General features: G+C 38.8%; 1 protein-coding gene across 3 annotated transcripts; it reads left to right on the top strand.

The window, feature by feature from the left end:
• Window positions 1-98: 98 nt before the first annotated feature.
• Window positions 99-26,793, top strand: LOC128916438 (serine/threonine-protein phosphatase 4 regulatory subunit 1-like). Of its 3 annotated transcripts, XM_054218108.1 has the most exons (20): window positions 99-227; window positions 344-388; window positions 6,723-6,855; window positions 7,204-7,310; window positions 7,947-8,089; window positions 8,607-8,753; window positions 11,158-11,265; window positions 12,414-12,479; window positions 13,053-13,211; window positions 13,726-13,919; window positions 14,277-14,713; window positions 16,607-16,839; window positions 17,882-17,974; window positions 18,462-18,647; window positions 18,819-18,980; window positions 19,594-19,694; window positions 20,811-20,931; window positions 21,635-21,769; window positions 22,508-22,649; window positions 23,591-26,793. In XM_054218108.1, exons 1-20 carry the CDS (start codon window positions 221-223, stop codon window positions 23,743-23,745), a joined length of 2,874 nt encoding a protein of 957 aa, XP_054074083.1. In that variant the 5' UTR covers window positions 99-220; the 3' UTR covers window positions 23,746-26,793. The 3 variants fall into 3 exon arrangements, with proteins under 3 accessions (XP_054074083.1, XP_054074084.1, XP_054074085.1); XM_054218109.1 differs by lacking the exon at window positions 344-388 and having other exon boundaries at window positions 102-227; XM_054218110.1 differs by lacking the exons at window positions 99-227; window positions 344-388 and adding an exon at window positions 398-519.
• Window positions 26,794-27,021: the final 228 nt, after the last annotated feature.

Raw genomic sequence — 27,021 nt, 5'->3', positions numbered from 1 at the left:
GCGGCCGCCGGCGTCACCTGACCGCGCCCCCGCCCGCCCCGGTTTCCCCCGCTCGGGAGGTAACGGCGGGGGCCGAGGGGCGACTGGCCCCCAGTAGCGTCCGTGTATCGGCCCGGCGGCGTTCCGGTTGCGCGGGGATTGACCCAGGGGCAGGAAGTGCCGGCGGCTCCTCCCTGCGCCCTCCCGCTCCCTCCTCCTCCTCGCCCGTGTCCATTCCAAGATGGCCGGTAAGTGGGGCCGGCGGGCGGGGGGCGAAGGGGCGGCTCGCCCGGGACCGCCGCCGTCCTCGCCGGAGCCCTCCCAAACCAACCCCCCGGTGTCTCTCTTCTGTTTTTGTTTGTAGGGATCCCTTTGTATTTTGTGGATTTGCAGGATGACTTAGATGATTGTGAGTAACTGGTTTTTATTTCTCTGCTCCCTCCTTAGGCCCTCCCCCCCCGGGTCCCTCAGTCGCCCGCGTTCCCTCCGCGTGTGTACCCGGGTCAGGGTGGAGGGAGGATTTTGAAGCTGTTCGTGCCGGTAGGTGAAGGCTCGCAGGGCGTTAGGGGCGTGTTGTGCGTCCGCCGGAGCGCGGCGCTGAGCCGGAGCAGGCCCTCACAAGCCGGCGCCTGACGCGGGGCTCAGGGGGCGGCCGCCGTCCCGCCGAGGAAGGGCGGCCTGGGGCGGCGGCTGGAGAGCGGCCTCCCGAGAGCCCCCGGCCGCCGCGGGCGGGCGCGGTGCGAGCAGGGCCCGCCGCGCCTCTCAGGGGGAAGGGTGGGCCGGGCCGGCGGCGCAGGTGGAAACGGGCCCAGGACAGGTGGGGGTCTCCGGCGGCGCCGCTCGGAGCGGGGAGGCCGGTGCCTGCCCGGCGGGACGAGGAGAAGGGCAGCATCGTTGCCGTGCTCCTGCCGGCCGCGGCCAGGGACTCGGGGGCAGCCCCTGTCGGGGGTGCCGGAGCGGGCCGCAGCTCCGGCTCCAGCCGTAGTAGCCCTAGGCGAGTTACAGGGCTAGAGCTGAGCGCCGGCTGGGTCAGAGCTGTTGCTCGAGCGGATAAATCCCTGACCGATAATTAGAGGAACTTGTACCGCTTTAGAAAGCGCTTGCACGTGTGGGGTGTTTTAATTGGCACTTTGGGTGCTGGATTGACTTTTCTATTAAAAAATGAGAATTGAATTTGTTTCTTGTGAGGACTCTGTTTAACACAAAACCATTATTGTTTAATAATACTTGAAAATAGGTAACAGATGGATTCCCCCCGCATCTAGCATAAATAAGTTAGTTTGGGAAGAAGGTGGTCTTCAGGAACAGCAGGGGAAAGGTTGGCTCACGAGTGAGATCTGAAGTATTCCATTGGAGGGACGTGCAGGAACAGGGCCTCTGTGGGCAGGAGGCTGTTCCGTGGGTTTTTGCTGGCTGCTGCTCTCGGGTGTCCTTGCTCTTAGTCTTCGAGGTTTCTGCATTTCACTAGCAGGTAGTAACAAAAGTTGGTGTGTCGGTTGTATTTTGAGTAAATTTTAGAAAGAAAAGTTTGGGATCTTTTGCGATGTAAGTGATGTATAAATGGTGAAATTAATTGTGTATGTAAGAGTTCTTGATTTGGTTTATGTTTGTATTTTTGTGTATTGCAAAATATCTTTAGCATTTCTCTTATACAAATAAATTGTAACTGTGTGAGTATCAACGAATGAATGTAAAACTGTAATTAAAAATCATCCTCCTTCCTTAATATAGTTATCTATTTGAAAAGCTAGAAATCTAAAAAAATGTAATAAGTGTGGAGGGTAGTACTTGAAATACACATATGTAATAGATAATGACTTAAAACTTTGGTAACACTGTAAGAAGTTGCTTAAAAAGAGGTAGTAAAGGTTATTGCTTACTGAAGTAAATATAAGAAGTTTGTAAGATTTCATCACCTTAGATGACAAAAAGCACGTATGTGTTGAACAGGATTTAAGTGAGAAGAAATTAACTGGTATGTTTCAGTGTGCTTATGCTGATTTATGGACTGTTTGGCAATGAGTTCCTGTAGTGGAAGAGCTGCAACAGTTGTTGCTGTAATACCTTGTTTAAGAACTGAAAATATCTTTCTTTATCTTCCCAAATTAAAAAAAAAAAAAAAAAAAAACAACAAAAAAACCCCAAAACCAAAACGAAAAAAAACCCACAAACAAAACCCTTGGTAGTGGTAACAAATATTTAGCTATTTGAATTGATTGGGTCTTTCTGAATTGCTCCCGGTTCCTTTCCAATTTTCTCCTCTCTGTAGTAAGAAAAAAACCCCCAAACTAGCATGTCATTTGAGTTCAGTTTGAAGTGCAAGTAGTGAAAATGAATGCAAACTTCCCATAGTGTTCTGTTATGGTCTTGGCCCTGAACCAGGGCTGACCATCACTAGGAGTTGGGTGTTCCTGCTCCATTAGTGTTCAGTCTTTGGCTGTTCTGCTGAGACTCTGAGTAACGGATTTGTCTGGTAAGTCAATTAAGAAGTTTGATGCTTCTATGCAAAACTAGTTTGAGTCATGAAGGTAACACAAATATTCAGATAAAGTTTTGCCTTAAGCAGTAATTAATAAGGTTTTTATGTGTGTCACTTGGAATTAGTGTAAAAGAAATGACCATTTTTGGGATTAACATGTAAATAAAAGGATGTGAATTTTAGTGCATTGAAATCTTACTTTATGATAGAAAAGTATTCTTTGATTAAGTTCACTAATTTGATGATGCAGTTAGAATTATTGCATTGAAAGCTGTCTTCCATTTGTGTTACGGCAGAGTTCAGACAACCGATCTAGACTGAGATATTGTTGTGGTCTAGCAAAGAGTTAATGGTGAATTTTAGGAAAATCTCAGTGGAATAAATCCCTGGCACTGAATTTTTACTTACTTAACTAAATTGGCAAAATAGCGTTATGCGCATTGAAGATCAATTCCATTGAAACAGAGAGACTGGGGGATTACTTTAAATTTGGGGAAAAGCTATAGTAAAATCTACCTAAATTCAACAAGTGGAATTTGAAACTTGTTTTTTGTAAGGCAAGATATTGCATTATCTGGAAAAATAATTAGCTTAATTATGCCCTTTGTACAGTAAAGACAATGTATTTTTAAAATTGCTTTTCCTTCTAAAAACAGCAGGAGAGAAAGTGGCCTGCTCGAGCTCATAAAATCATTGCGCTCTGCACTAGTATTTACTGTTTTGTGTTGGTAAAAGTGGATGGTGATACCAGCCAGGGCTGGTGAATTGCATAGTTAAATCCTGTGACGCTGAGGTTTTCTTGTAGGCTGTAAGCAGCTTTTGAGCCTAGGCCAAACTAAGGCTTGGTGAACTCAAGTTCAGCTGTGAATACTGTCCCATTTATTCTTGTTTATAGGTGGACAGATTTCAAGCTTGCTTGTTTGATGTTGTTAGAGGGGAAAAATACTGAATGTTTGATTCACCCATGAAAGAACACTAGATCGGTTAAGAAATAGTAGTTCATAATTTTTCTGTAATTTACTTTCTAGTACTCTGGTGTATTTTGAAACTTTTAAGTACCTATAGCTTCTTACTTTACGGAAAAAGAAACTTAAACTTCTAGAGGGAAGATAAACTGGACTATTCCTTACTTAAGTGTACTGAGTGTGGAAAAAATTTCAGGTATTTAACTGTCTTGATCCTGAGCATGAGCAGTTTGTTCTGTTTTCCCTCTGGTCCTAGAAGCACTGGTGTGTGCTTAGCTAATTTAAGTGAATACTAGAACTACTCTAAGTAGTAAAATTAAGCATGTTCATCATGTATACAAAATTAGTCCTGGGTGTAGTGTTGTAGTGAAACTTAGAATTGAGATTTACTTCATTGTCATTTGAATTGGTAGGAATTCTGAAATGTTTGAAGTGAACTGATGAGAACCTTCACTTTTAAATTGTTTCTTAATTCAAGCATAAGTGGGCATTAGATAAAGTTAATGACAGTATATATACCCTAATAAATCTTTCTTTTTATAACAGGTGACTAGCCTCAAAAATTAGTTAGTGAAAGAGCGTCCAATCTGTGTGGATTTTAAAATATATATACATCATAATTGCATAGATATAAGGATGGTCAGAGTTGGGTTTGGATATGGAGAGCTTGTTGCAACCTCAGAAAGGAAATCTGCAATCCTCCATATGGTCTATAACTCCCTGTGAGCTGTCAGTGATACAGTGGGTTTCTTTTGAAGCAGCAAATTCTGTCTGCTACCTCTTCAGATACTGTGCTTGGTGGGAAGGCTAGCCCTAGAGCTTGGGGACAGATCAGTCCGAGACAGATCTGTGCAATGGAAATTGCATACACTGGGGCAGGTAAATGTTTTGAACCTGACAGGACTCAAAAATATATAAAGAGCAGCCACTAGAAATAATAGTGGTCGGTTGAATGGAAATAGGGGTGTCAGTACAATACGTAGTCATTTTAAAAAGCTATGAATAACTAGCCTGTGTTTCTGATGGTGTAGCTGTAGGTTCACTTGTACTATCTGTATACATTTGAAATGCGAACAGTCTAATCCCACAGCTTTCTTCTGTTTGAATCCTGTTGAACTTGTTGGTTAGAGCATATTGTCTGCAAGGATTGAAGAATTCAGAATTGCTCTACTCTTTTAATTCAGCTGGGTTCCCTGTAGACTGTGTGCTTTCTTAAACCAGTCTGCTTGTTTTTTTTTTTTTCCCCACTTGAAGACCCAGGTATAAAGGTATAACGTTTTGTTCCAAGTATGTTCAGATGATTTCTTTAAATGAGCTGTATATCTGAGAAGGTTTTTGCTTCTGTTAAATATTTGAAAAGCAGAGTTTTATATGAAATAGGAAATTTTCTGTAGAAAGAAAAAGCTGAGGTTTGGTACCTCTCAATAATGGAGGATTTTTTTTATATAAAAAGTGATTTTATAACTGGTGTTAATGTAGTTTAGAGCCAAAGTTCATTGTGCCAGATCTCAGATTAAGGGGCTCTTTGGGGGAGAGTGTAATATAAAACCAGTAAAGTAAGAGTGAGGGTAAAACTGAAGTTTAATTATCCTGATTAATGTACAGCCATTTCAGTCCTGAAGAAACTGTTGTATCAGAGATCTTGGAATTACACATATACATAATTTAAGCCACTGGCAGATTCAGAGTGCGTTATGAAATAACACAGACTTTCCTTTAAGACGTGCAAAAGCTTGGTACTGATTGGGATGACATATTGGGAAGGACTAATTTTTTTTTTTATTATTAAATGAAAATGCTGAAATTAGGGATTATATAGTACTTTACATACACATTTCTTAATCTTCAAAGTGTGTCAGAGGGTATTCCTGTTCTTCCCATTTTACAAACAGGGGGAACTGGTGCTATAAATAAAATTAGTCCTGGTTTGCTTTTAGTTATTTAGCCAAAGCTCTGCCACTTTTTAATATGTAAGTTCTGCTGCCTGGAGACAGGAGCTCTCTGCTGGTAAACATGACCTAGAGTGCTTAGATTATAGTCTCGTAGGCACAGTTTCACATATAGCCTTTCAAGTTATTACCAGGTTTGTGCTCTCTTTACCGATTTAAATACCTAATACTGGGTCCTGCCAAGTCAGAAACTGTCTTGTTTTCAGTAGTTGTCACTCTCAGCCCATATGCTGGTTTCAGAAACTACTACTTGCATATGAGAAGCAGTTTTGGCTCAGTTTGCGCATACTTAAGTATGATCGCAGTTGCTATATTACTTATATGAACAAAGTGTCCGTAATTCTAGGAGTGCTTGGTTGGGAAAGTTGTAAACCCAGAGCAGGAATATCAGCTACTCTGGTGCACCTCTCTCTGTAGATTTGGTTGCTGTATATGTTCCTGTATCCATTGCTGAAATTAGAGAATTTGTTGTAGGCAGGTTATTTTACTGTCTTTGTTTTAAGGGTGAAGGACTACAAAAAATTTGGCAGGGAAGTTATCCTATTCCCTCGTCTCTTCACAGTCTTAATTTTTGCCTGTAGTCTGTAATCAAGTGCGTGTTACTGGATTAGGTGACTGTAAGACTAGGTGGGACAAATTTTAACAGTTGGTATGGTAATATTTGGTTAAAAGTCTCAAGATTCAAATACAAAAAAGATTTAGAAAAGACTAGGTTTGCATGGTAAAGTCTGTAGTTGATAGGTCTGCACTAGAAAACTCCCACTATGTTCACAAGTAAGGTAAAGTTGAACTTTTCCCCAAAGCTACCAGGCCAATTTAGATCTATGGGGCCCAGTAACTACAGTGAGAAAAATGTACCTTGGTAACTTTGAAAGAGACCCAAGAATTTGCTGTTTTAAAGCAATATAATTTGGGATTTTCTGTCATTGTTAAAATTTCAGTTTCTTTTAGAGGGACTTATTTTCCTTTTGAATGTGTCTGTCAGTTTGTGGCATGCAATTTTATCATGTGAGCCCTCTTAACTCACAGTGCATGTGGTTAACCCACTCACATTGCGGAGTAAAATGTGTTAAAAGCCAAGTTATGGCAGTTGAAATTAATTAAATTTCAAAGCTTGAATTTACAGGTCTATGTGCAAGTGTTGCTCTTGACTTCATTAGGTATCACTTAAGATTTTTTGGTAAGCTATTTCCAGTGATGTACAGATCACTGTATAGTACTTCTACTTTAAAGAATAGCTCTAAAAAGAAAAAGAGTTATTGTATAGCGTATTTTACACTGTAACATCTATTACTGACTCTTGGATTATTTTTTTTCTTTTTTTTTGTGTTACTCTTCTTGTCTTTCAAGTTGGGTTTGAAGATTATGGACCAGACTGTGATAGCATGAGGATAACTGCGTTCTTGGATATTCCTGGGCAGGATAACTTAACTCCACTGGCTCGTCTAGAAAAATATGCCTTCAGCGATAACATATTTAACAGGTAAGGATACAACAGCTACAGTTGATGATAACTGGGTCTGATAGCAGTGTGGATGTTAAGGTGTCACTACTTTCGTTATTATTGTCCTAAGCGAATGCCTAATACTACTCCTCTTTGAATAACTTTTATATAACATTTCTGTAAAAAGAGGTTTTCATTCTTGGTCATCTGAATAATGTTTTTCAACTCCCATCTTTATGCTTTTTGGGGATGTGGAGAAACTGTATAACTGGTATGTCTGACTGTTCAGAGAAGAGCTCAGTTGTTTTTAAGGTGCCCATTTACATTTGCATCCCATCTGCATGTTGTTGGCAAGATATTAAGGCCATTAATATGTTCATTCCACAGGCAAATTATTGCCAGAGGTCTTTTGGATGTCTTCCGAGATTTCAGTAATAATGAAGAAGACTTCCTGACTGTAATGGAAATAGTGGTCAGGCTCTCTGAAGATGCAGGTTTGAAAGTTGTTCTTTTCATGTTTTTGTTTTGTTGTTGGTTTGAGATTTTTTTTTTTTATTTTTGTAAGTTATTTTACATAAGCTGCAATGTAGAAGGTAATAACTCAATTTTGAGAAGGCAATGAGTGAACTAAAGAAACTAAATCATCTAACAGCAATATCTGTCAGTGAAAATGAGATTACTTTATTTTTTCCCTCTGTTTTTGAAGTATTTTGTATGGTAGGTGTATAAATGAAAGGCTCTTACTTGTATAGGGCCTGAAGTAATACTTTTTTCAAGGAATTCATTACATCTGAACCTGTGCACAGCACAGAACAGTTGTGCATTTTAATACTTCACGTGCATACGTTCATGGTGATTGGGTTTTCTAGTTAGTGCTCTTATTTTATCTGATTTATTAGGGAACTGATCCCAAATCTATGGGCTGTGATGTATGCAAGGCTGTTGTGTTTTGTTCAGCTTTCCTTTAAGAACAGGCAGTCTCAGTGATGATAGTTCTTATGTTTTGAGTATTTTCATTTTCCTCTGTTGTGAAAACACCAAACAAAAAAAAATGCTACTCTTTTTTTTTAAGGTACTTGATCTTAATTTCATATTTACTGATGTAGCTTTGACTTTATTTTTATTACCAGAACCAACTGTACGTACAGAGCTGATGGAACAAATACCTCCTATTGCCATTTTTCTGCAAGAAAGTCGACCAAAATTCCCAACAGCGTTTTTTGAGTACCTTATGCCCATAGTAGTGAGATACCTCACAGATGTTAACAATCAGGTAGGAAAAAGAGACCACATGGGTTGAATTGTTGGAAAATCCTGTGTGGTTCAGTGAATTTAAGGCTTGAGGAAGAGATAATAGGAAATTCCATGCTGATGGATACCTATCTAGTGCTTTGTGTTCATTGGTTTCAGCACGCTTTGCTAGGGAGGTCAGAAAGTTGATTTTTTTTTTTTTTTTTATACTTTCCTTAGCAGTTAATGAGGAACTTACAGGATTTGCCTAGCAGCATATTGACACCATCTGTTATGGGACTCATGACTTACAAGTCCTGTCTTCATCTTTTGGCTTCTCCTCAGAATTTGATGAAACACCATCTAATGATTATATGAAACTTCAGTATTTATTACTAATTCCTTACGATGTTAAAACTTTTTTCTTCTTTTTATAACTTGTACCTGTGTGCTCATTAAAGACATGCCTTTTGTGGTTCTCATATCAGTAAATGTTTTTGCTATACTTTTATGCTATACTTTTTGATGTACTTTTTTGTTTTCTTTCTTCATATTAATAGGTTAGAAAGGCAGGTCAAGAAGCACTGCTTATACTGCTAGAACAAGACCTTATTGCTCAGAGTGACATCGAAAATAAGGTGTGTCCCATTCTGTTGGACCTCTCTGCTCCTGACAGTGATGATGAGTACAAGGTGGAAGCTGTGAATGTAAGTGAATTTGGAAGAAATCTTACATATTTACTTTTTTTCTTCTTTTTTAATAGCTTTTGTTACCTGTCTTTTAGCAGTGCTGCTCCTAAAGCTCTTTTAGAATGTAACAACTCTGTGCGAGATTTTCGTGAGCATAAACCCCAGAAAATAAAAATTGTACTTGCATTCTTAGTGTCCTGACAGCTTTACATTAATCATTGATCTTAAACTTGCTATACCATTACTATTTCAGTTTGGTTTATTCCTTCTCTGTTTGTTAGCCGCTCTGTTGCGAATTGAGGAACCGCTGTTGTGATACAGTTGAAACTTAAGTGCGCTAAGTTGTTACACCTTGAATCTGTAGGTTTCTTAGTCATTTTTAGTGTTGAGCGCCATTGAAACAATTTGGATTCTTAAATAATTTGAGCAGGGTCAGGACTTGATGCACCGTACTGAGAGGTTAAAAGCGATCTTAACTGAATTCAAGAAGAAAGCAGGGTTGTCCTGAGTACTATCTATTAATGCCTTTGGCTAAGTGTAGAGGTACTTTGGGTAAGCTTTCTGTAGGTCCTGTACCTCTTGTGTGAAGAAATCTGTGTTTTTGCATCAATGACATGCTTGAGTAAAGTTTTTTGAAGTTGTTCTTCTTGAGAATTGAGCTGTACAACGCAGGAATCAGGAACAAGAATTTTATCGTATGCTTAAAAATGTAAAGTATCAGATCTTCAAACTCCGTAGAAATTATTTTCAAAAAATGATGAGGGGCTTTTTCCTATAGATGATTGATGATGTATTGAGTACTTGATTTGAGTATTAACAAGAACTGCCACTCCTTTTCATTTACAACCATAATTAAGATGAGGTCCAGGAATAGTGCTGACGTTAAGTAAAATAGGCAATCAAACCTTTTGTGTTTATTCATCAGCATCCTTGATTTTTTTAGTTTAACACAACAAATCTTTAAATTTATTCTAACCTTTTGAAAAAAAACAAGTTTAAAGAGACAATCTTTATACTTCAGAATGCTAAATGATTGTCAAAATGGTAGACAAATAACTTTAAAATGCAGTTGCTTCTTGGGAGCTTTGTTTTAATTCTTGTTAAGATCGTTATCTTCCCCAGCAGTTTCTTTGCGTTTGCTCTAGAATGTTTCACAGTACTGTTGTAAAAGTAGGAACGATGGCCTGATTTTAAAAAAAAACATTCCCTGTTCACTTTCAAGAAATCAGTTGACTCCACAGAAAAGTGCTGGTGTGTAATTACATTTCAGCATGGATATCTGACACTTGACCTGTAAAATAGTTTTACCCTCTAGATTTTCCTCTTCCTTGTTTGGGCGTTGGGTATTGCTTGGGCAGTTTTCCAGAGTGACATATGAGCACCAGATGCCTTTTAGGAGTTTGAAAATTTGTAGGAAAATCCTTGAATGGTGTCTTCTCTAGTTCTCATTTAGCATTCTATTACAAAGGCAAATGTTTCTAGGAATAAAGCTTATTTTTGTGAAGATAGAGAACTTCAATAACTTTGGAAAAATAAAAATAGAAAGATGAGTACTGTTAATCTGACAACACTTGTGTGACCATTAAACTCCTGGTGCTGCAGGCAGAACAGTTGAGTAGAAAGGTGCATGGGAGCCCCATCCTTTTTTTGCAAATATAAGAATTACAGCAATTTATCCCAGAAAGTGGGAGCTAAAAGGAAACGTACAGTCCAAAGCACCTGATTTTTCACAGCAGAAACATGGTTTGTAATGGCCGTTGAAATTGACGGTTCCTCAGAGAAAGCTAAATTAACGAGTATGTTAATAACTTCCTTTATGCTGAGATGTTAACTCTTAAAATTTCCGAGGATGATTCCTGTAAAGTGTGCGTTAGCTCACATGCGTAACTAGTTTGTCTTACGCTCCGTTTTCTCTGGTTGTATGGCTGTCTTTTATTTTTGTCGCGTTGTCTGAGCCCATAAAGACCTGGGACTGTGCTTGTTTTTAAGTATCTGAACAGTCCTGTTAGAGCCAAGGGGCTTACTTGCGTGCTCAAGCTTGAGATACTTTTAATATGCTTAAAGATTGTGATTTTGTATGCTGGCTAGTGCAATGGAGCTTCTGTCTTCTCTGTACAAAATTGTAGAACACCTTGAAAATGCATTTATTAATAAAAGTCTACTTAACCAGATAAAAAGATAGCGAACTACGTGCAGAAATGTTATGTTCGGGCACAGTGGCACAGAATGATTTTAAATAAAAGCTACAGTTGTGCTTCGCATAAGACAGGCGTATGAAAATATGAATAATGAGAACAGTTAAATCTTATTTGATGGTAGTTGCTGTCTTGCTCTCGGAGGTAATTTTTCGAGGAATATTTGGCTGTGCTTAGAAGCTTTATAACTTTCCTTTCCTTATCCGTATCCCCTTCCTGATTTTTAGATAATCTGTAAAATGGCTTCTATGTTGAGCAGAACAACAGTTGAGCACATGCTACTTCCTCGTTTCTGTGAACTGTGCAGTGATGGGAAATTGTTTCAAGTCCGAAAGGTTGGTGTGTTTTCAACCCTAAACCACTTAAAAATGAATTTGTATGTTGCTGTTCAGATGCCTTCCTGAATAATTTAGTCATAACTTTAGTTGATGAACTTTGAAAGAGTCTGGAAGAGAAGTTTTAAATTATTGACATGGTTCTACTTTCTGTAGTTCAGTAAAGGAACAGATTGCAGTCCTTAGTGAATAGCTTTGGTGTAGCAGTTAAGCTGATCTTGCACATTTAATAGTTTTGCCCAACCTTATTTTTAAGCTGCCATGCTTGGTTATAGGATGCAAACAATTTACCCGATCTCTGCCATCTTATTTCAAAACTAGAAATTCAAAAGTAATACATATTTGAGACATCCTTCCTTTAAAAAAAAAAAAAAAAAAGTCCGAAAGGAGAAATCTCGAACATATAAGACTAATTTTATTTCATGTTGGAGTAAAAAAGGAAACTTGTGGCATGAGAAGTCTTAAAATATTTGAGTAGACTTAAGGGTCATGCAGAGCTTCAGCTTGGTCCTTAACATAAGCTGCATTTGTTGGAATTTGAGCTGCATTATAACCTTCTAAATAAGCATATATAATGAATAAATTGTATATTAACACGGTCCTATTTTATTTTATTTCAAATTTTGGCAACATCTTTTTCCAGCATGAGGGGATGTTCCTTTTGCCTTAATTATAGCATTTGTAATGTACTGTAAATGGCACTAACTTGAGACCTTGATTAAACTTTGCTTCTGCAAAGTACTTAAGCCAATCTCGGCCGTAGCAAAGATAGTTCTGTCAGTACACCTAAGTCCTGACCCCGGTATCGTATTTTAGTCTGCTTTGGTTTTGACAGCTGCTGTTCAAACTAATTTAAACTTTCAAGTAGGCTTATTGTCCCATTTAGTGATTACTGAAGTAGATGATGCTTTTCATGCAGAAACTTTTATTACTACTGATTTCAAAGGCATGTGGCTTATGGACGCTTGCTTTAATGAGTCTTTGTTGAGGATGAGTTAATATTACAGGATGTAGTTACATGGCTGAAATTCGAATAGTCAAATGTGTGCAGTTGTTACATGGGATAAATAATGCATGGTAAAGTTGATAATCAAACTAATGCACCTGAAAGAGCCAGAATGTTATTAAAGAATTTTTTTATTTCTTAGATTTGTGCAGCTAATTTTGGTGACATTTGTAATGCAGTTGGCCAAGAAGCCACAGAAAGACTGCTGGTATGTAAAAATCAAAAGCAATTTGCAAGACTTGTGTTTCTCAGTTCAAAAGTTTTAATAATGAGTTCTCTTATTGTCCTCTCTGTAAATTAATCTCTGTGCATGCATTTTATTTTTTTAATTGATTTGGCTAAATCTTTGGTTGCAATTATTTAGCAAAACTGGGAATGAATAGAAATGCAAAGTTCTTGTTTTGCAAAACATTTTTTTAAATGTAATTGACAGCATATATATACACACACTTTAGAATTACTGAGTCACTCTTCTTTTTTTTTCTTACCCTGAACTGGATGATCAGTCAAGTTACAATTTCAGGAAAAATAGGCCATTAATAATTCTTTCTGTTGTTTCCTAGTGCATAAGGTTATACATAAAATCCCAATGCAGTAAATGGGAGACAGCTGGTTTTTCCAATTTCTTCAATTAATAGATGCTTTTAACCTGTCCCTCTTTCTTCCGTTCTTCACTTATTTTAGTATTCTTGAGTTGTCATTGTCTCCAGCTTCCACACAAATACCTTGACAGTAAGTTGCTACAGTCTTTGTTAGTCTTGGTTTTGCTTATTTTTGGCAGATTCCCAAGTTCTTTGAACTCTGTTCTGATAGTGTTTGGGGAATGAGAAAAGCTTGTGCGGAATGCTTTATGGCAGTGTCTTACACCACATCCCCAGAAGTTCGCAGAAGCAAACTATCCCCGCTGTTCATCAGTCTTATTAGTGACACTTGCAGATGGGTAAGTAACTTGCTCTGTAACTGATGCATCTTCCCAGGCAGATCGTACCACAAGTATGGGCAACTCAGAAGTGTGCTGTAAAAGGTCTCTAAATTAAATTTGCTGAGATTAGAGTATAATCTTATAAAATCTAATCTCCTCTAATAAGATAGTATGTTATTTTTCCTCTCTCTCTCTGTCAACAGGGGGCTTCTTTATAAGTGCAGCCACTCTTCTGAGAATAGGTTGCTTGTGTTACAGGTATTAGGTGAAGTAGACAGTGATGTCCTTCAAATTTACAACTTCTAAAAAAATTTCCTTACTATGATTGTAGATACATGCTTAATATTCTAACACCCTTTGCTTACGTGTCACTTATTTGGTAATTGATAATTGGTTATATTTGGTATTAAGTGAAGCTGTTATAGTAATAACCAATTGATTCTTACAAAAAAATTGAATCAAATTTTTTCTTTTCAGCATTGACTCTGTGGGAGTTGCATGAATCTTGACTGTTGTCTTTATACTATCACAGGTTCGTCAGGCTGCTTTTCAGTCTCTTGGCCCGTTTATTTCTACCTTTGCAAACCCTTCAAGTGCTGGTCTTTACATTCGAGAAGATGGGACGCTGAGTATCCGACCATCAACGCAAGATGTGAATTCCAACTCCTGTCAGCCAAGCAACAATATAACATTAATGTCTTCCAGTACAAATGCTACATTGTCCAGGTAAAATCATGGGAAAGATGTGGTGTAGCAGAAGAGAGAAAAAAAAGATAATTCTTTCTGTTGCTCTTCAGGGCTAAAAATCTCAACTTGAGAATATAGTTCCAGCAAAGATATGAACAGTGAGATCACACTTGTGTCTATTTGAGTGTAGCCACTTTATTGAAAAATTCAGTTTGGCTTCTCAGGAGGGTAAAGGGAAAACTGGTGAAGTAAAGCATAGTGGTAACATAAATTCTGTCTTCCTGCAGAGAAAATAAGTTTCTGTAGTTGATGCTGTCTTTTATGAAGTATTTCACTGAAAACTATTGTTAGAGTACTTTAAGTTTTATTTGGATAACTGTGTGTGTCTGTTACCAGTTCAGAACAACCAATGGAAATCAAACCAGAATCATCGAGTGAGGAGACTTCAGCTGAAGTTAATACAAAGCTCTCAGTTGAGAACCTAAATAAAGATACACAGGAAGAAAGTTCAGATTGTTGTACCAATCCTGGAGAAGATGTGTCTCGATTGTCTCAGGGTGACAGAGTTGCTGCTGGTGTCATAGAAGTCACTAAGGACAGCAGTTTTCCTGGAATGAACTCAAGGCTACAGTCTGCTGAGGACATATTTAATACTTTTCTATACTGGCGCCCTCCTCTGCCTGATATAAGTCAGGATCTGGAGCTGCTTCAGTTCAAGACTGAAAAGCACAAAGATAGCTGTTCTGTGCCATGTAATAACTGTGTTGCTAGTAGTGAAATAAAAAAAGTTCTAGAAAGCTTACAAGAGCACATAGATGATCCAGATGTTCAAGGTGAGAATCTGTAACAGTAAAATCATGTTTTCTCTGAGCAGGTTTTCTCCTGGCCTTTACAAAACCCTTGACTGCATTTTAATTGGCTTGGTATTCATAAGGTGATGAGATTACTACTTTGAGTAGTAAATTATTGTAGAAAGTTATGCAACAGCCTTTTTCACAAGACCCGAGTTATTTCTAGAACAGCTGGGGAAGTGTTCCTAGCTCCTGTTCGCATGAGAAATAAATTGGTTGTAACTACAAAAGGGAAAAGAGCTTGTTGAAATCTGTTAAAACTGTCTTGAATTTCAAGTACTGTAACTGAGTACTGTGGTTTTAGGGGCAGAGCTACCTGTTGTCACCTGAATTAATCTAATGTTTGGTTGAGTGAGAATGGCCCTAATTTCAGGGCATCTTTCCTTAGCCTCTCCATACAAGCCCATTGGTGAACATACTGAAGTAATGATAACCCGATAGTGGGATGCAGATATGTTTACTGGGTCAAATCCCTTGTGACAAGCCTGTCATCCATAGTCAACTCAGTTTCTTGTCCCACTAAGTCTCTTGAGTACTCTAATGAATTAACAGTTTTCATCTGCCTGTTTATTCATCCCTTCTCTGCATGCGAAGTCGTATCTGCAGGCACTGCAGCAGCATTTGCATTCCTTACTGCAGCAATAGTGAGTAGTAAGACAACTGGCAGCGTGGCATATTTAGGTGGCTCCCCATGGTCGTTCAGAAAGGTATGAGGGAAATAAAAAATTCTTCACTTGTGAATGGCAAAGGATCAGAAAGAAAGGGAAAGATTTAAAACAGTAAGAGGTGGAAAAAAATAAATTTAAAGTAGTAAAGGAAAGAGTGGAAACTGAAACGAACGAACGAACGAAAGGAGAAAAGTGTAAATGAGTTTTGTAAAGCAAAGGCAGAGAGTAAAAGCAAAAGGAAGAGAGCAAAAAAAACCCATTATGTAGAACTGAGACAAATGGCGAGATATTAGCTTGACAGCTCTACAGTGGGAAATGAGGGTTTGGAGAGGTATGGGAGAAAGCAATGAAGATTTCTGCTCCCCCGACCCCAACTTTAGCAGAACAGTCTTGCTTCCTTCCTCAGAATTAAGGAGATGTGGATGTTTAGTTTCTGTTTTCCTCCTGCTCTAACTGCCAAAACGCTCATAAATATGCTTCTGATCCATTCTTCTGCCTTCTTAAGTTGACTGTTCCCCTTATTTCCAAAGTATTCTAGTATTCCTTACCTTTAAAGAACGCTCTAACGTTTCATCTTAAGACTGCACTTGCCGTACAGTTGTGCAGATGTAGCTATCTCAAAGCTTCTGCATTCTGAACTCTCAGTAACCGCATGTTCCTAGCAGCAACGTGGTGTAATGTGCAAATACAGTTTGGCCTAGCTTCATATCCAGTGGTAAACCCGACCTTTTGTTTTCTGTCTGCTTCTGCACACCAGTTTGGAGGTGGTTTGACCAGTTCACTCCTCTGGATAAAGATTTGCTCAGAAATGTTTTAAGTGTACGTTGATGCCTTTTCCAAGCCATAGAATCAATTAAAGAATATAGCAGAACAATTTATATTAAAACGTTTGTCAGTATGAAGAATGGGGGGCGAGCCAGTATGCTGTGGTACCTCATTACAGGGGATTATTAGAAATATCTTTCAGTAGCAGAAATTGGTAGAATGGTTCTGCTAAAATGTTAATACATCCAAACTGTTGCTCTTAATTTGTGATGGTTTTGTGGAAGAGTCATGGGCCTTTTCTTTAAGAGCGAATGTTTGCTAATATACCATTTCTGTGCAGCTCAAAGTGGGCGCTTTTTTATCTTTTCAGATTAACTGATGACAAGTTTAATGCATTTAAGTGCAGAAGGGAGACTAAATAGTCGTCTTTTGCTTTATACAGCTCAGGTCCAAGTGTTGTCTGCTGCTCTCAGAGCTGCTCAGTTTGATTCTGTTGGTGACTATGAGACCAAAAAAATTGAAGAAAGCAGTGGCAAACTTCAGAACAAAACTATTTCAGACGGAACAGCTGTTTCGGATGCTACCTGCAGCCAGGTGGAGGGGGACACTCTTTCATCCCCTGCTTCCCAGGATGACATCAGTGACCAGTCTACCACCAATATACAGAAAAGCACAGTAAGTATGCGTTGTGCTGCATGTCTGAAATGAATTCTCACCTGCTGAAGTACTGTGTGTGTTCATGGAGTCCCTGGCATAATTGACACACACCTGATCTGAAGCCTTTGAACATCGCTACACCATAACTATCATATGCTACTTAATTAAAAAAGAAAAGCTGTTGGGGGCTATTATTTCTATTTGCACACAAATTACTTAAAGTTTTGCTTTAGGTTTGCTGCAGGGTTTTTTTCAGATGAGATGTGCCGAGTACAGTCTCACCTCTTCCTGTAACGAATCTAAAATTAGACTTTTATCTCCAGACAGGAGGCTGAATCAGGTGGTGACACACACGCAGTTCCTTGTTACTATTTCTTGATTATAATGTACTGATAGGAGTAAAAAGAATTATTTGCCACAGTGTTTAATGTTGCTAGAGCTAATTGTGAAATATAAAGCAAAGCTCTCCTTGTCTGTCAATAAGAATTGCACATAAAACCTGTACAAACAAAAATGTAAAATAACTGTGTGAACTTTCGAGCTTTGTATGTTTTTGGTCTTTTAAACCTTTTAATTTTGAAGTTTTTGGCTGATATTTGGGGAGAGGTGTATGCTTCGTAATTTGGTAGGCTTGGGAGTTTTACAGCAGTTTGTTCTGAAATAAGTAAAGCTTCTATCATGGTGTTGATTGCCTTGGAGCAATGGCTAAGCTGTCTTGTTCGATATAATTTAAATTCATGCCAAGAAGAAAAACTATTTAAGAGTATAGTAAAAGTAACCATCCAAAATCTGTATGAATGTTGGGTTTCTTGTGTTAAATTAGATTGCCTTTCTTTTTTAGAAATAAATCTAACTACTGTTCCCCTTGTGGCTGCTATGGTCTTAATAGCATTTGTCTTAGTGTACAACTCTGTTGTTGTTTTGTACTTGTATAAACACACCGAGTAAGGCTTTGTCTGTAAAAGGTTATTCTGTATCTGAACTGGAGTGTGATGCTTTGAAATAACCCCGAATAGCAGTAAGTCCTATTCATTTCACTAGCTAATACATCCTTTTACAGGACTCTGAGGAACAACACAGAGGAACCAGTGTATTTTTAAAGAAAGAGCAAGAAAACAATCCACCATTTGAAGACGACAAGTCAAAATTACAGGTGATTAAAAAGACATCTAACTTGCTCTAGTGGAGTACTGGATACGGTTCATTTTACACTTAATCCAGTGATAGCTTTTGCAGTTGAACAGTTGCAGAATGTTAAGAAATCTCTGGGCATTTGAGGAGAACCCTATTTTAAATCAGAAAGCTAGAAAAATTCTGTTGCCTTTTTGGTGCCTTAGGGCCAATCTATGCAACCACGGTAAGCACTGACTATATTGTATTCACTGGATTTACTGTTTGTCTTGAGCAAAGAAGAAATTTTCAGTTTGGTTTGGTGCGACATTTTGATAAAAGTAATAATTACTGTTCATTGCTGACTGCTCTGTCCCAGTGAGAGGACAAATAACTCTAGGGGTCATTTACCCTTTGTAAAGCTGGCCCGCTGCCGGATGGTTGATAGCAACAGAACACGGTAGCACCACAGGTGCGTTTTCTTTCTCATCTTAAAGTGTGTGGTGCTGACGTACTGCCTCTCTCTGTAGGATATCATACCTCAACCGTTACTAGACCAGTACTTGTCAATGACCGACCCAGCTCGAGCCCAGACTGTTGATACTGAAATAGCCAAGCACTGTGCCTACAGTCTTCCTGGGGTGGCCTTGACGCTGGGCAGGCAGAACTGGCACTGCCTGAAGGATACGTATGAGACGTTGGCCTCAGATGTACAGGTAAAAAAAAAAAAAAGTTTATTAATGACAAATCAGAATTTTGAGTAGCTTTTTTGTTCAATTTGTTACACTGAAGGTATAACTTCGTATACTTTCTTATAAGGGTAGTTCAAAAGTGTCTTTATTTTAGTTATGGTGCCTAATCTAGTTCACTTCTTAAACCGTTTGCAGTGGAAGGTGCGTCGGACGCTTGCTTTCTCCATACATGAACTAGCAGTTATTCTGGGGGACCAGCTAACAGCTGCTGATCTGGTGCCAATTTTCAATGGATTCTTGAAAGATCTGGATGAAGTGCGTATTGGTGTCCTTAAACATCTGTATGACTTTCTAAAGGTAGGAAAGTGTAACTTAATTTCTCAAGATAAATTTTTTTCCAACTCCTTTATATTAAGAGAGTTTTTTAATGACATTTTGCGGGTATTAATATCTAATTATTTGTTTAGTTTTGTGCAATAATGCCATGTTGTCTGTGTGTCTGTTGCTTTTTTTAAGTTGCTCACTTCTCTTCTGTTTGATATCCCAACAAAATATCAAAACTGAAAGCCCTCTGTAAATGCTCCCAACTGTTCTAAAGGAATTAGTATTTTGTGCAGTCCAGGTGGAAAGTTGGACCATTAGCAATTTGTGTTTGGCTGGGAGAAAAGAGAGCAGATCCTGGGGGGCTGCTGCATAATAAACACAAACCCTTAGTTTTCAGTTCCTCAGTTTATGCCCGGGGTGGTGCTTTGGCGGGATCCTTGCAGAAGTGGTGATGTCCTGTACTTTTTTGGATGTCAGTCCTGTGTATCCAGGCACTCAGCTGGTTGTGTGCATTTTTAGTAAGCATCTTGCGAATGATCAGTTGCGTTCAAGTAGGAAAATGCACGCAGGTGTAATAGAGTAATACACCAGAGAACTGCAAGTATTGAATTTTATCACTTTTATACTAGTAACATGTTTCCGTTAGTTACTTCATGCAGACAAAAGGCGAGAGTATCTTTACCAGCTTCAAGAATTTGTGGTGACTGATAACAGCAGGAACTGGAGGTTTCGTTACGAGCTGGCAGAGTACGTAATTTTGTTAACTTTTGATTTTTAATCTACATTACTAACTTAGAAATAAGTTAGCATGCCTTTAATTAGGAGCTGAAAGATTGCCACCGTTCTGTATTAAGGAACTGAATTTAAAAGCCACTGGCTGTTGGGGTTTTGGGGGGGACTTTTTGGGGGGCTTGGGGGAGAGGAGGGTTGACAAGTTGTGTTGTAATCAAGCGTGACTGAAACTTAAATGTCTGTGATTGTACCAAAATGTATGTCTCGTTTGCTTGCGGCTTGTGAAATATGACAAGCTGATAGATATTGTTTAGTGAGGTTTCAGATTTTATTCAGTTCTAGGCTGCCTTGTAAAAATCAATGAAATGTATGTACAAAGTCACTCTTTCTAATATGTATGAAAGAGAAAACAGTACTTAAAAATAGTTTATTCATTTGGTATTTCGCTATGACTGGGTGTATAATGGAGATCATAGAATCATAGATAGAGTAACATCCTACAATTCTTCTGCAAGCCCTGTTGATACTTAAAGCACCCAAAGAATGTTTGTAGGCACAGTTTGCAGCTGAAGTCTGACCTTTGTGTTTATCTCCCTGCTTTGTCTGGGCTGTTGAGGATTTACTCGCCCTTTGTAGTTTGGCACAACAAACCAGACCTCACCCCGCTCCTTGGCGTCTTAGTGGCAAGTTGGCACTTGGGCGTTGGTGTGCACACCAATGGTGTGCAAATCTATCCAAGATAGAAACCGCTTTCTGAAATGTATATTTCTACACCAAAGTGACTCTTTGCTTTTTACTTGACAAGAACGTACAGGGTATTGGTCTGAAGTTGCAAAGGAATTTCTCGTTGTACTTCTTTTGTAGTTATTTGGGAGAATTTTGATTCGTTGTTACATCTAGTTTGTATAAGAGTTTCTCTTGAACTCCTTGATGGATTAAAGAAAGCATGAACTTCTTTCATGCGTGTGTGTGCCTCTGTAAAGTAAAGAGAAGAACAAACTGTTCAAGTGCTTTGTAATAGCCATGGTATTTTCTAGCCTCCAAATGGTCCTTCCCTACCTTTAGCAGAAGGTATAATGGCAGCAGTTAGTGTTGTGCTTGCTAGTGTTAATGACTTTCTCTGTGTTTCAGGCAGCTGATCCTGATACTGGAGCTCTACAATCCCAATGATGTCTATGACTACTTAAGACACATTGCACTGACTCTCTGCTCCGATAAAGTTTCAGAAGTTCGGTGGATCTCCTTCAAACTGGTAGGGGCTTTAGTTCACTTCCTGGCAGGAGAGGAGGAAAGTGATCCTTGAGAGGGATACCTGAAATCACAATGTTTTCTTTCAGACAAGTAGGGCGAATAGAGACATATTTTGATAAACATGGTAAAAAATATGGAAAAAAATTAAATGAAAACTTTTATAACATATTTTGAGATGTCTGCCTTCCACAGATCTTAACATCTTTCTCTGTTGGTTGTATGTGAATGATAAATGTATTTTCACCTGGATGAAAACCAGGATATAGAAGATCTGAGAGACCTTCCCCCAGTTGTTTAAAAAAACCAAAATTACTGATTTTTCCTCAAAAACTGTATAATTTATAAACTTCATGATAACTCCATCATCCCATAGATGTCCTGAACACGTAGAAAGATTTTTTTTTTTCTTCTAATTTCTTCTTTTTCCTCATGGCACCATGGAAAGGGGCATTATTTTAATGGTTGCTTTAATTTCTTTTAGTGTTTTTTGTTTCAACTGAACAATCAGCTTTTTAAAGCTTAATCTTTCTTTTCTGCAGAATAAGCACAGTAATTAATTCTGCAAGCACAGCTGATGACACTGAATACACTTTTTGGTGTCCCTTTTTAGGATTTAGATGAAATGATGCTTTTTTAACATTCTGAGAGCTACAACTTAAGTCTCATCTTTCCCCCCCCCCCCGGCCCTTTCCTTGTCTTCACAGGTTGTAGCAATTCTACAGAAGTTCTATGCAAACAATGCAAGTGCACTGGGATTGAATTTCATTAATGAACTTGTAGTGCGGTTTCGTCACTGCTCCAAGTGGGTTGGAAGACAGGCTTTTGCCTTCATTTGTCAGGTTGGGATGTTCTCTCTCTGCATTTCTATGTGTACCTTGAATTTGGAGCCAGTTTGAGGCTTTACAGCAATGTGGGCAAAACTGCAATTTGGACTCTCAATTGTTTTGTCATTCTTTGGGTTCTGTGATGCTGTGCGTTGATGAAAGGTGGTGGCAGAGTTGGCCTGGTCTCAGCCCTAGCACATGGCTACCCAGTTCTGAAGCTGTAGTTCTAGTTTTGTTCTGTGCCTCCAGCTGAAGTAGCCGATCCTGGTACTTTTCGGCTCAGTCAAGAATTAAGTCTAAAACTGAGATGCATTTTGTAATTCTTCACTGTGTGAAAATAAAGGTTCACAAGAGCTCTTCAAACTGCCAATGGGTGCTAGATGCCAGGAACTATTTCCCTCTTTTCTTTCCACTTACGCACCCGCCTCAAATGCAGCAATGAGGAGCAAAGGTTTGTCAAAGGCAAAAGGTTGACAACAGGCCAAGAAAGCAGTATTTCCTAAAATATAATTGAAAGAAAGTTATCTGCTCCTGTTGGGTGATCTTCAGATGAACTTTAGAATGCTGAGACATGTTTTCATAACAGTATTTCAAAGGTTGTACTTATTTCAGCAACATAGGGTGTAGTTGTTCAGAGCTGAACGCTGACTTTTTGTGATAGCCAGACTAAATTAAGGACAAGATGGAAAGGAATAGCGAATATGTATTGTTAACATAAATCTTGCTTTCTCCTGTTTTGTGTTTATCCTATAGGCTGTAGTAGAAGAAGAATGTATGCCTGTCGACCAGTTTGTTGAACACTTACTCCCCAGTCTTTTAAGTCTTGCTTCGGATCCTGTGCCAAATGTGAGGGTTCTGCTGGCCAAGGCTCTAAGGCAGACGTTACTGGAGAAAGGTGTGGTCGTTAATTTCCTTTGCAAGAACTAATGGCTCACGAGTGCTGTCTGTCCTCTGCCAGCGCAGTTCTTTATGAATGGGCTCCACAAGGGAAAAGGCTGTTTGGTTTTGTTTATACTGAAAACAGAACTGCACATAGTAATCTGGGGTACTGCATTTAAATTCAGGTTTAGGAACATATACTGTAGCGGCTGTTCTGTCTTAGACTATTCGATCATCATCCCTAAAGGGCCCGACAGCGGGAGCGATGATCTGAGCAATATCTTCTTCTCCCGCTGGAGGGCAGTGACGTCCTTGGGTACGGCCTGTGCTGCGTGTTGCTGCCCGCGGTTATTTTGGTATCCACGGCGCGTGTGGCAAATACGCTTTTCTTAAGCAGCACATTAGATTATTTTGATATATTTCAAGCCTTCAGATGAAATGTTAGGCCTCTTTCTGAACTGGTTTGCTTTGTTGTTTTAGTTTTAAGCTAGCAGTTGTACTAGGAAAGAATGTAATTTTGGATGCTGCTACAATTTCCTGTGTTACAATTCCTTAGAAACAAACAAAAAAAATCAGATGATCTCTGATTATTTAAAGGAAGATGCACAGAAATACTCTCCTAATTTTTTTTTTCAGAATAAAATACGGGGAATGTTTTGTAAAGCATTGTGCAGTGGCAGCTTCCTGAGCTTGCTTTTACTTGTTGATAGATTCCTATGCAGGGCTCAGCAAAAAGAATTTCTCTTTGAAATACTTAAGTATGTGATAAAATGAGTCAGCAGCAGCATATTTCTCTGTCAGCTTCCTTAGCTCGGTGCAGTTTCTTGAAGGAGCCTTATAAATTGGATGAGCTACCCCAGATGTTTTTGGAATTCTCTGCATTTCTGCACTACTTACACCCTAGGGTTTATTCTTTTGGCTTTGATTAAAATTGTCTTTTTCTCCCCTTTATTCTAGCTTATTTTAAAAGTGTTGGAAATCCCCATCTAGAAGCTGCAGAAGAGACCATTCTAGCCCTGCAAGCTGACAGAGATCAAGATGTGTCCTTCTTTGCCACCATAAAACTAAAACAGGGTGCCATGGATAATACAGCCATTGACAAACAAAACTAATGTGGTGTTCTGCAGTAAATGCTGAACATCAGAACGGTTATTCGCCTTGTGGGTACAGTTGGTATGAATAATGCGGACAAATAAGAAGGTTTTTGTTACCTACATGAGCTGGAAAGGGTCTGTTGAGAAATGTTGCGATCTTCATCTCATGACCACCTTTCATCTACAGCTGTGTGTTTGTCTGATGTGCATGAGTGATTAATTTTGGTTTTCACTTCGTAAATGCGGGTGATAACTCTGATCTTGTGTGCAGTTAAGTATCGTATGTAAAGTCTTACACCATACGCAGTGTTTCAGTGTAATTGGAATTCATATTTCATTTTTTAACAAAACATTTCCAGTAGTAGAGCAGTCTGCTATAAGCTTAAAATGGTTTCTTAATCTTAAAAGCTGATTATAGCAAACTTACATGAAGATATTCTTTCCTCACTTCTATTGTAGTTTTTGTATGGTTTCAAGTATTACATTTTAACTGAAAAAAAGTGTATATATGTGAATAGTTTTGAATTTTTAACAAAAAAAGGATGAAGAACTTAATTCTGTGTCAGTGGAAAAAAGCTCAAAAATCATTTCATTTTATGAAGTAGTTACTCTGCTAGAATTAAGGCATGGTTCATTTTTAGTTAATATAATGTGATGTTTTTCAAAGCACGGAGAGCTCAAGATTCTTTGTATATTGTGACTTTTCTATTAATTTGTTATTTCTGGGCTATACCCTTACAGCTGGTAACCGTGTCTGGTTTCGTTACTCCTGGCTCTCGTAGTGGTAGGTAAGCTTAGTTTCCCAAACTGGCCATTACTCGTTCTGCCCGAGCAAAGTTCACTTTGTTGAAGGGATTCAGTTCCTGCCGCATGTGCTGGATCTGTAGGAGGGGATTACAGAATTTTAGACTCGCGTTTTTGGTTGGTTGGGTTTTTTGACATACGAACATCATTTGAAAAACACCTTTTAACTGGTCCAACATTCAAAGCCTGAGCAGCCTGCTACTTTGTTCCTAAGAAACAAAGGACCTCTAAATTCTGAAAATCCCTAAATGACACATGCTCAGGGGAAAGGTGTTGCTGCCGCTTGCTCTGTGACTTCTGCTGGTTGCACGGTAAGGGTTGGGGCAAACAACAAAGGAAGGTCACTGAGATACTTACGCTTAAGGAGGATGTTTTCTGTGTGTTTAAACAGGTGTTTGGGAAGAAAGAAAGAATAAACAGAGAGAACACGTTCTGTTAATAAAATCTGATAGCTTCTGACCAGTTTGAAAAATTATAAAACTGATACTTTTTGGTGGATGCTGTCTTCTGTTGTGTCCCAAATCCGCAGATAATGTGGGGCCTGGAAAATACAGAGTCTTACTTTTTTAGATTGTGGATTGGAACTTTGTCCTGTTAAAACCTAATGCTTAAATACTAAAGAAATGGTTTCATGGAATAACAGTTACTTTCTCTTTGTGAACACAATACTTCATCGTAAATAGACCTGTGTAAATATTTCCCATTATTTCACTATTATACTAGTAAGTAGTTCACATGGGTGAAGGTTTTTACAGAAATTACTTTTTTCTTTTTTGTTTTGTTTTAAATCTAGCTTGTCTGCAATACAGCCAGTTGGTTCCTCGGCTGGGTTCTGTATTTTTGGAGGGCTCGGTTTTGTAGAAGTTTGTTTAACGAGTCTTGTATTATAATATGTACAGTATTTGTAACAAATTGTTTTCTCGTGAGATCACAATATGCTTTTGGAAGTTGCAGGCAGAATTATACCACTGCTATCACTGCTTTGCAGCAAACACTATAAGCTCTGTAAACTCTGCAACGTTCTACGCTTAATCTTTTACAATTTTTTTATAATTTAAACCAAACACTTCTTCAGTACAGACTTTTTATGATTGCAGTTTCTTAACAAAAAGACCTCGCAAGTTAATTTTTTCTAGTTCTAATATCTTTTTCTAATGCTGGCATTATACTGGTATTTTCTAACAGTTCAAATTTTCTAAGGCCTTTCTGACAAGGTTTTACTTCTGTTTTTTATTATCAGTTAATTAAATTTCTCAGCACTGAAGAAATTTTTTTATGTGTGTGTATATGTAAGTATGTTTGAAATGTACTGTATAGAAATTAAATACTTTGAACATTAACCGAAGCCAGGTTTCTGTTTGCCAGATAATCTTAAATAGTTAACCTTTACTTGCAATAATGCACTGGAGAACACACGCTTCCCTGTGTGTTGGCATGTTTGGTTAGTGCTCATCAAGAGTTTTTCATTAGAATTTGTGTCGACAGTAAGCCACCAGCTACAAAAAGTTCACTAAAAGGCTAAACAAAGTTTTTGCTTTTAACAATTTGTTGGTACCTCTCTGGCTCCAGAAATCACATCTGCTCTAATGATACGATTCCAGTAGAGCGACTCAAAACTGGTGTTAAACCTCTATAGTTCACGCACGAATGGAGGCACGTCATGGGTTTGGGGTGGCGTTTTTGTAGGCAACGTGCAGGTCTAGTAAACAGATGTACCCTCTACAAGGTTTGTCGTTTGGGTTCAGTTTTAAACTAGAAATGATTTCAGCATGACTAAAGACTGCACTTTACGTCTTGTACTAGAGAAACGTATGCAATGATGAGTAAAGCGGTGTGTTCGCATACAGTTCTCTGGGTTGTTTAAATTATGCAAAAATATGTATTTTAAAAGACAGATGGAGTGAAGTTAGGTTGTTGATCCACTTCCACAACAGCAATAAGATACCACTTCTAAACATTTCTAGCTAAGGAACATGAAAATAACATTAGTGGGTGCAATACTGCTGTGATGTTACAGGAAATTACCAAGCGCTTGTAATCCAAAGCCCGTTAGTCTCATTGCAGGACTCTGACCGGCCGGGATCCCGGGTGAGACGCTCGGTGCGGGGCAGGTGCCGCCCGAGCACGGCCGTGTCTGTACACGGTGGGTAGAACCCAAGTGAGTGGGGACACTCTGGAAGTGTCATTCATTTGTCAGAACAGAGAATCTATGTAACTTCCTATTTCTATTTATCTCAATAAATCCTGTGACTGTTTTATAAACCAACTTGTGGTAACTTTTGTCATAAGCGGTGGGATGTGAGTGTATTCTGTTGGTTAACCTCCCTGGCAGAAACACCGTCATCTGTCAAACCAGGGTTGAGCCTGGAATTCATCATACTGCGTAGTAAAAAATGCTACATGCCTGAAAATCTGAAGTAGCTCTTCCTGCACTTTTCCTTGAAGTGAGTGTGCCAAAAGTGCTTAGAAACTAAAATTGTTCTGTCAGAA

The sequence above is a fragment of the Rissa tridactyla genome, chromosome 12 (genome assembly GCF_028500815.1).
Source record: "Rissa tridactyla isolate bRisTri1 chromosome 12, bRisTri1.patW.cur.20221130, whole genome shotgun sequence".
Lineage (NCBI taxonomy): Eukaryota > Metazoa > Chordata > Aves > Charadriiformes > Laridae > Rissa > Rissa tridactyla.
Note: the sequence above shows the minus strand (reverse complement) of the source record. Positions and strands in the feature narration are given on the sequence as shown.

Excerpts from the sequence above, each read along its gene's own strand:
- LOC128916438 (XM_054218108.1), top strand. Across the intron at positions 13,212-13,725 it reads TTAGTGACACTTGCAGATGG|GTTCGTCAGGCTGCTTTTCA; the intron begins GTAAGTAACTTG and ends ATACTATCACAG. Across the intron at positions 13,920-14,276 it reads ACAAATGCTACATTGTCCAG|TTCAGAACAACCAATGGAAA; the intron begins GTAAAATCATGG and ends GTCTGTTACCAG.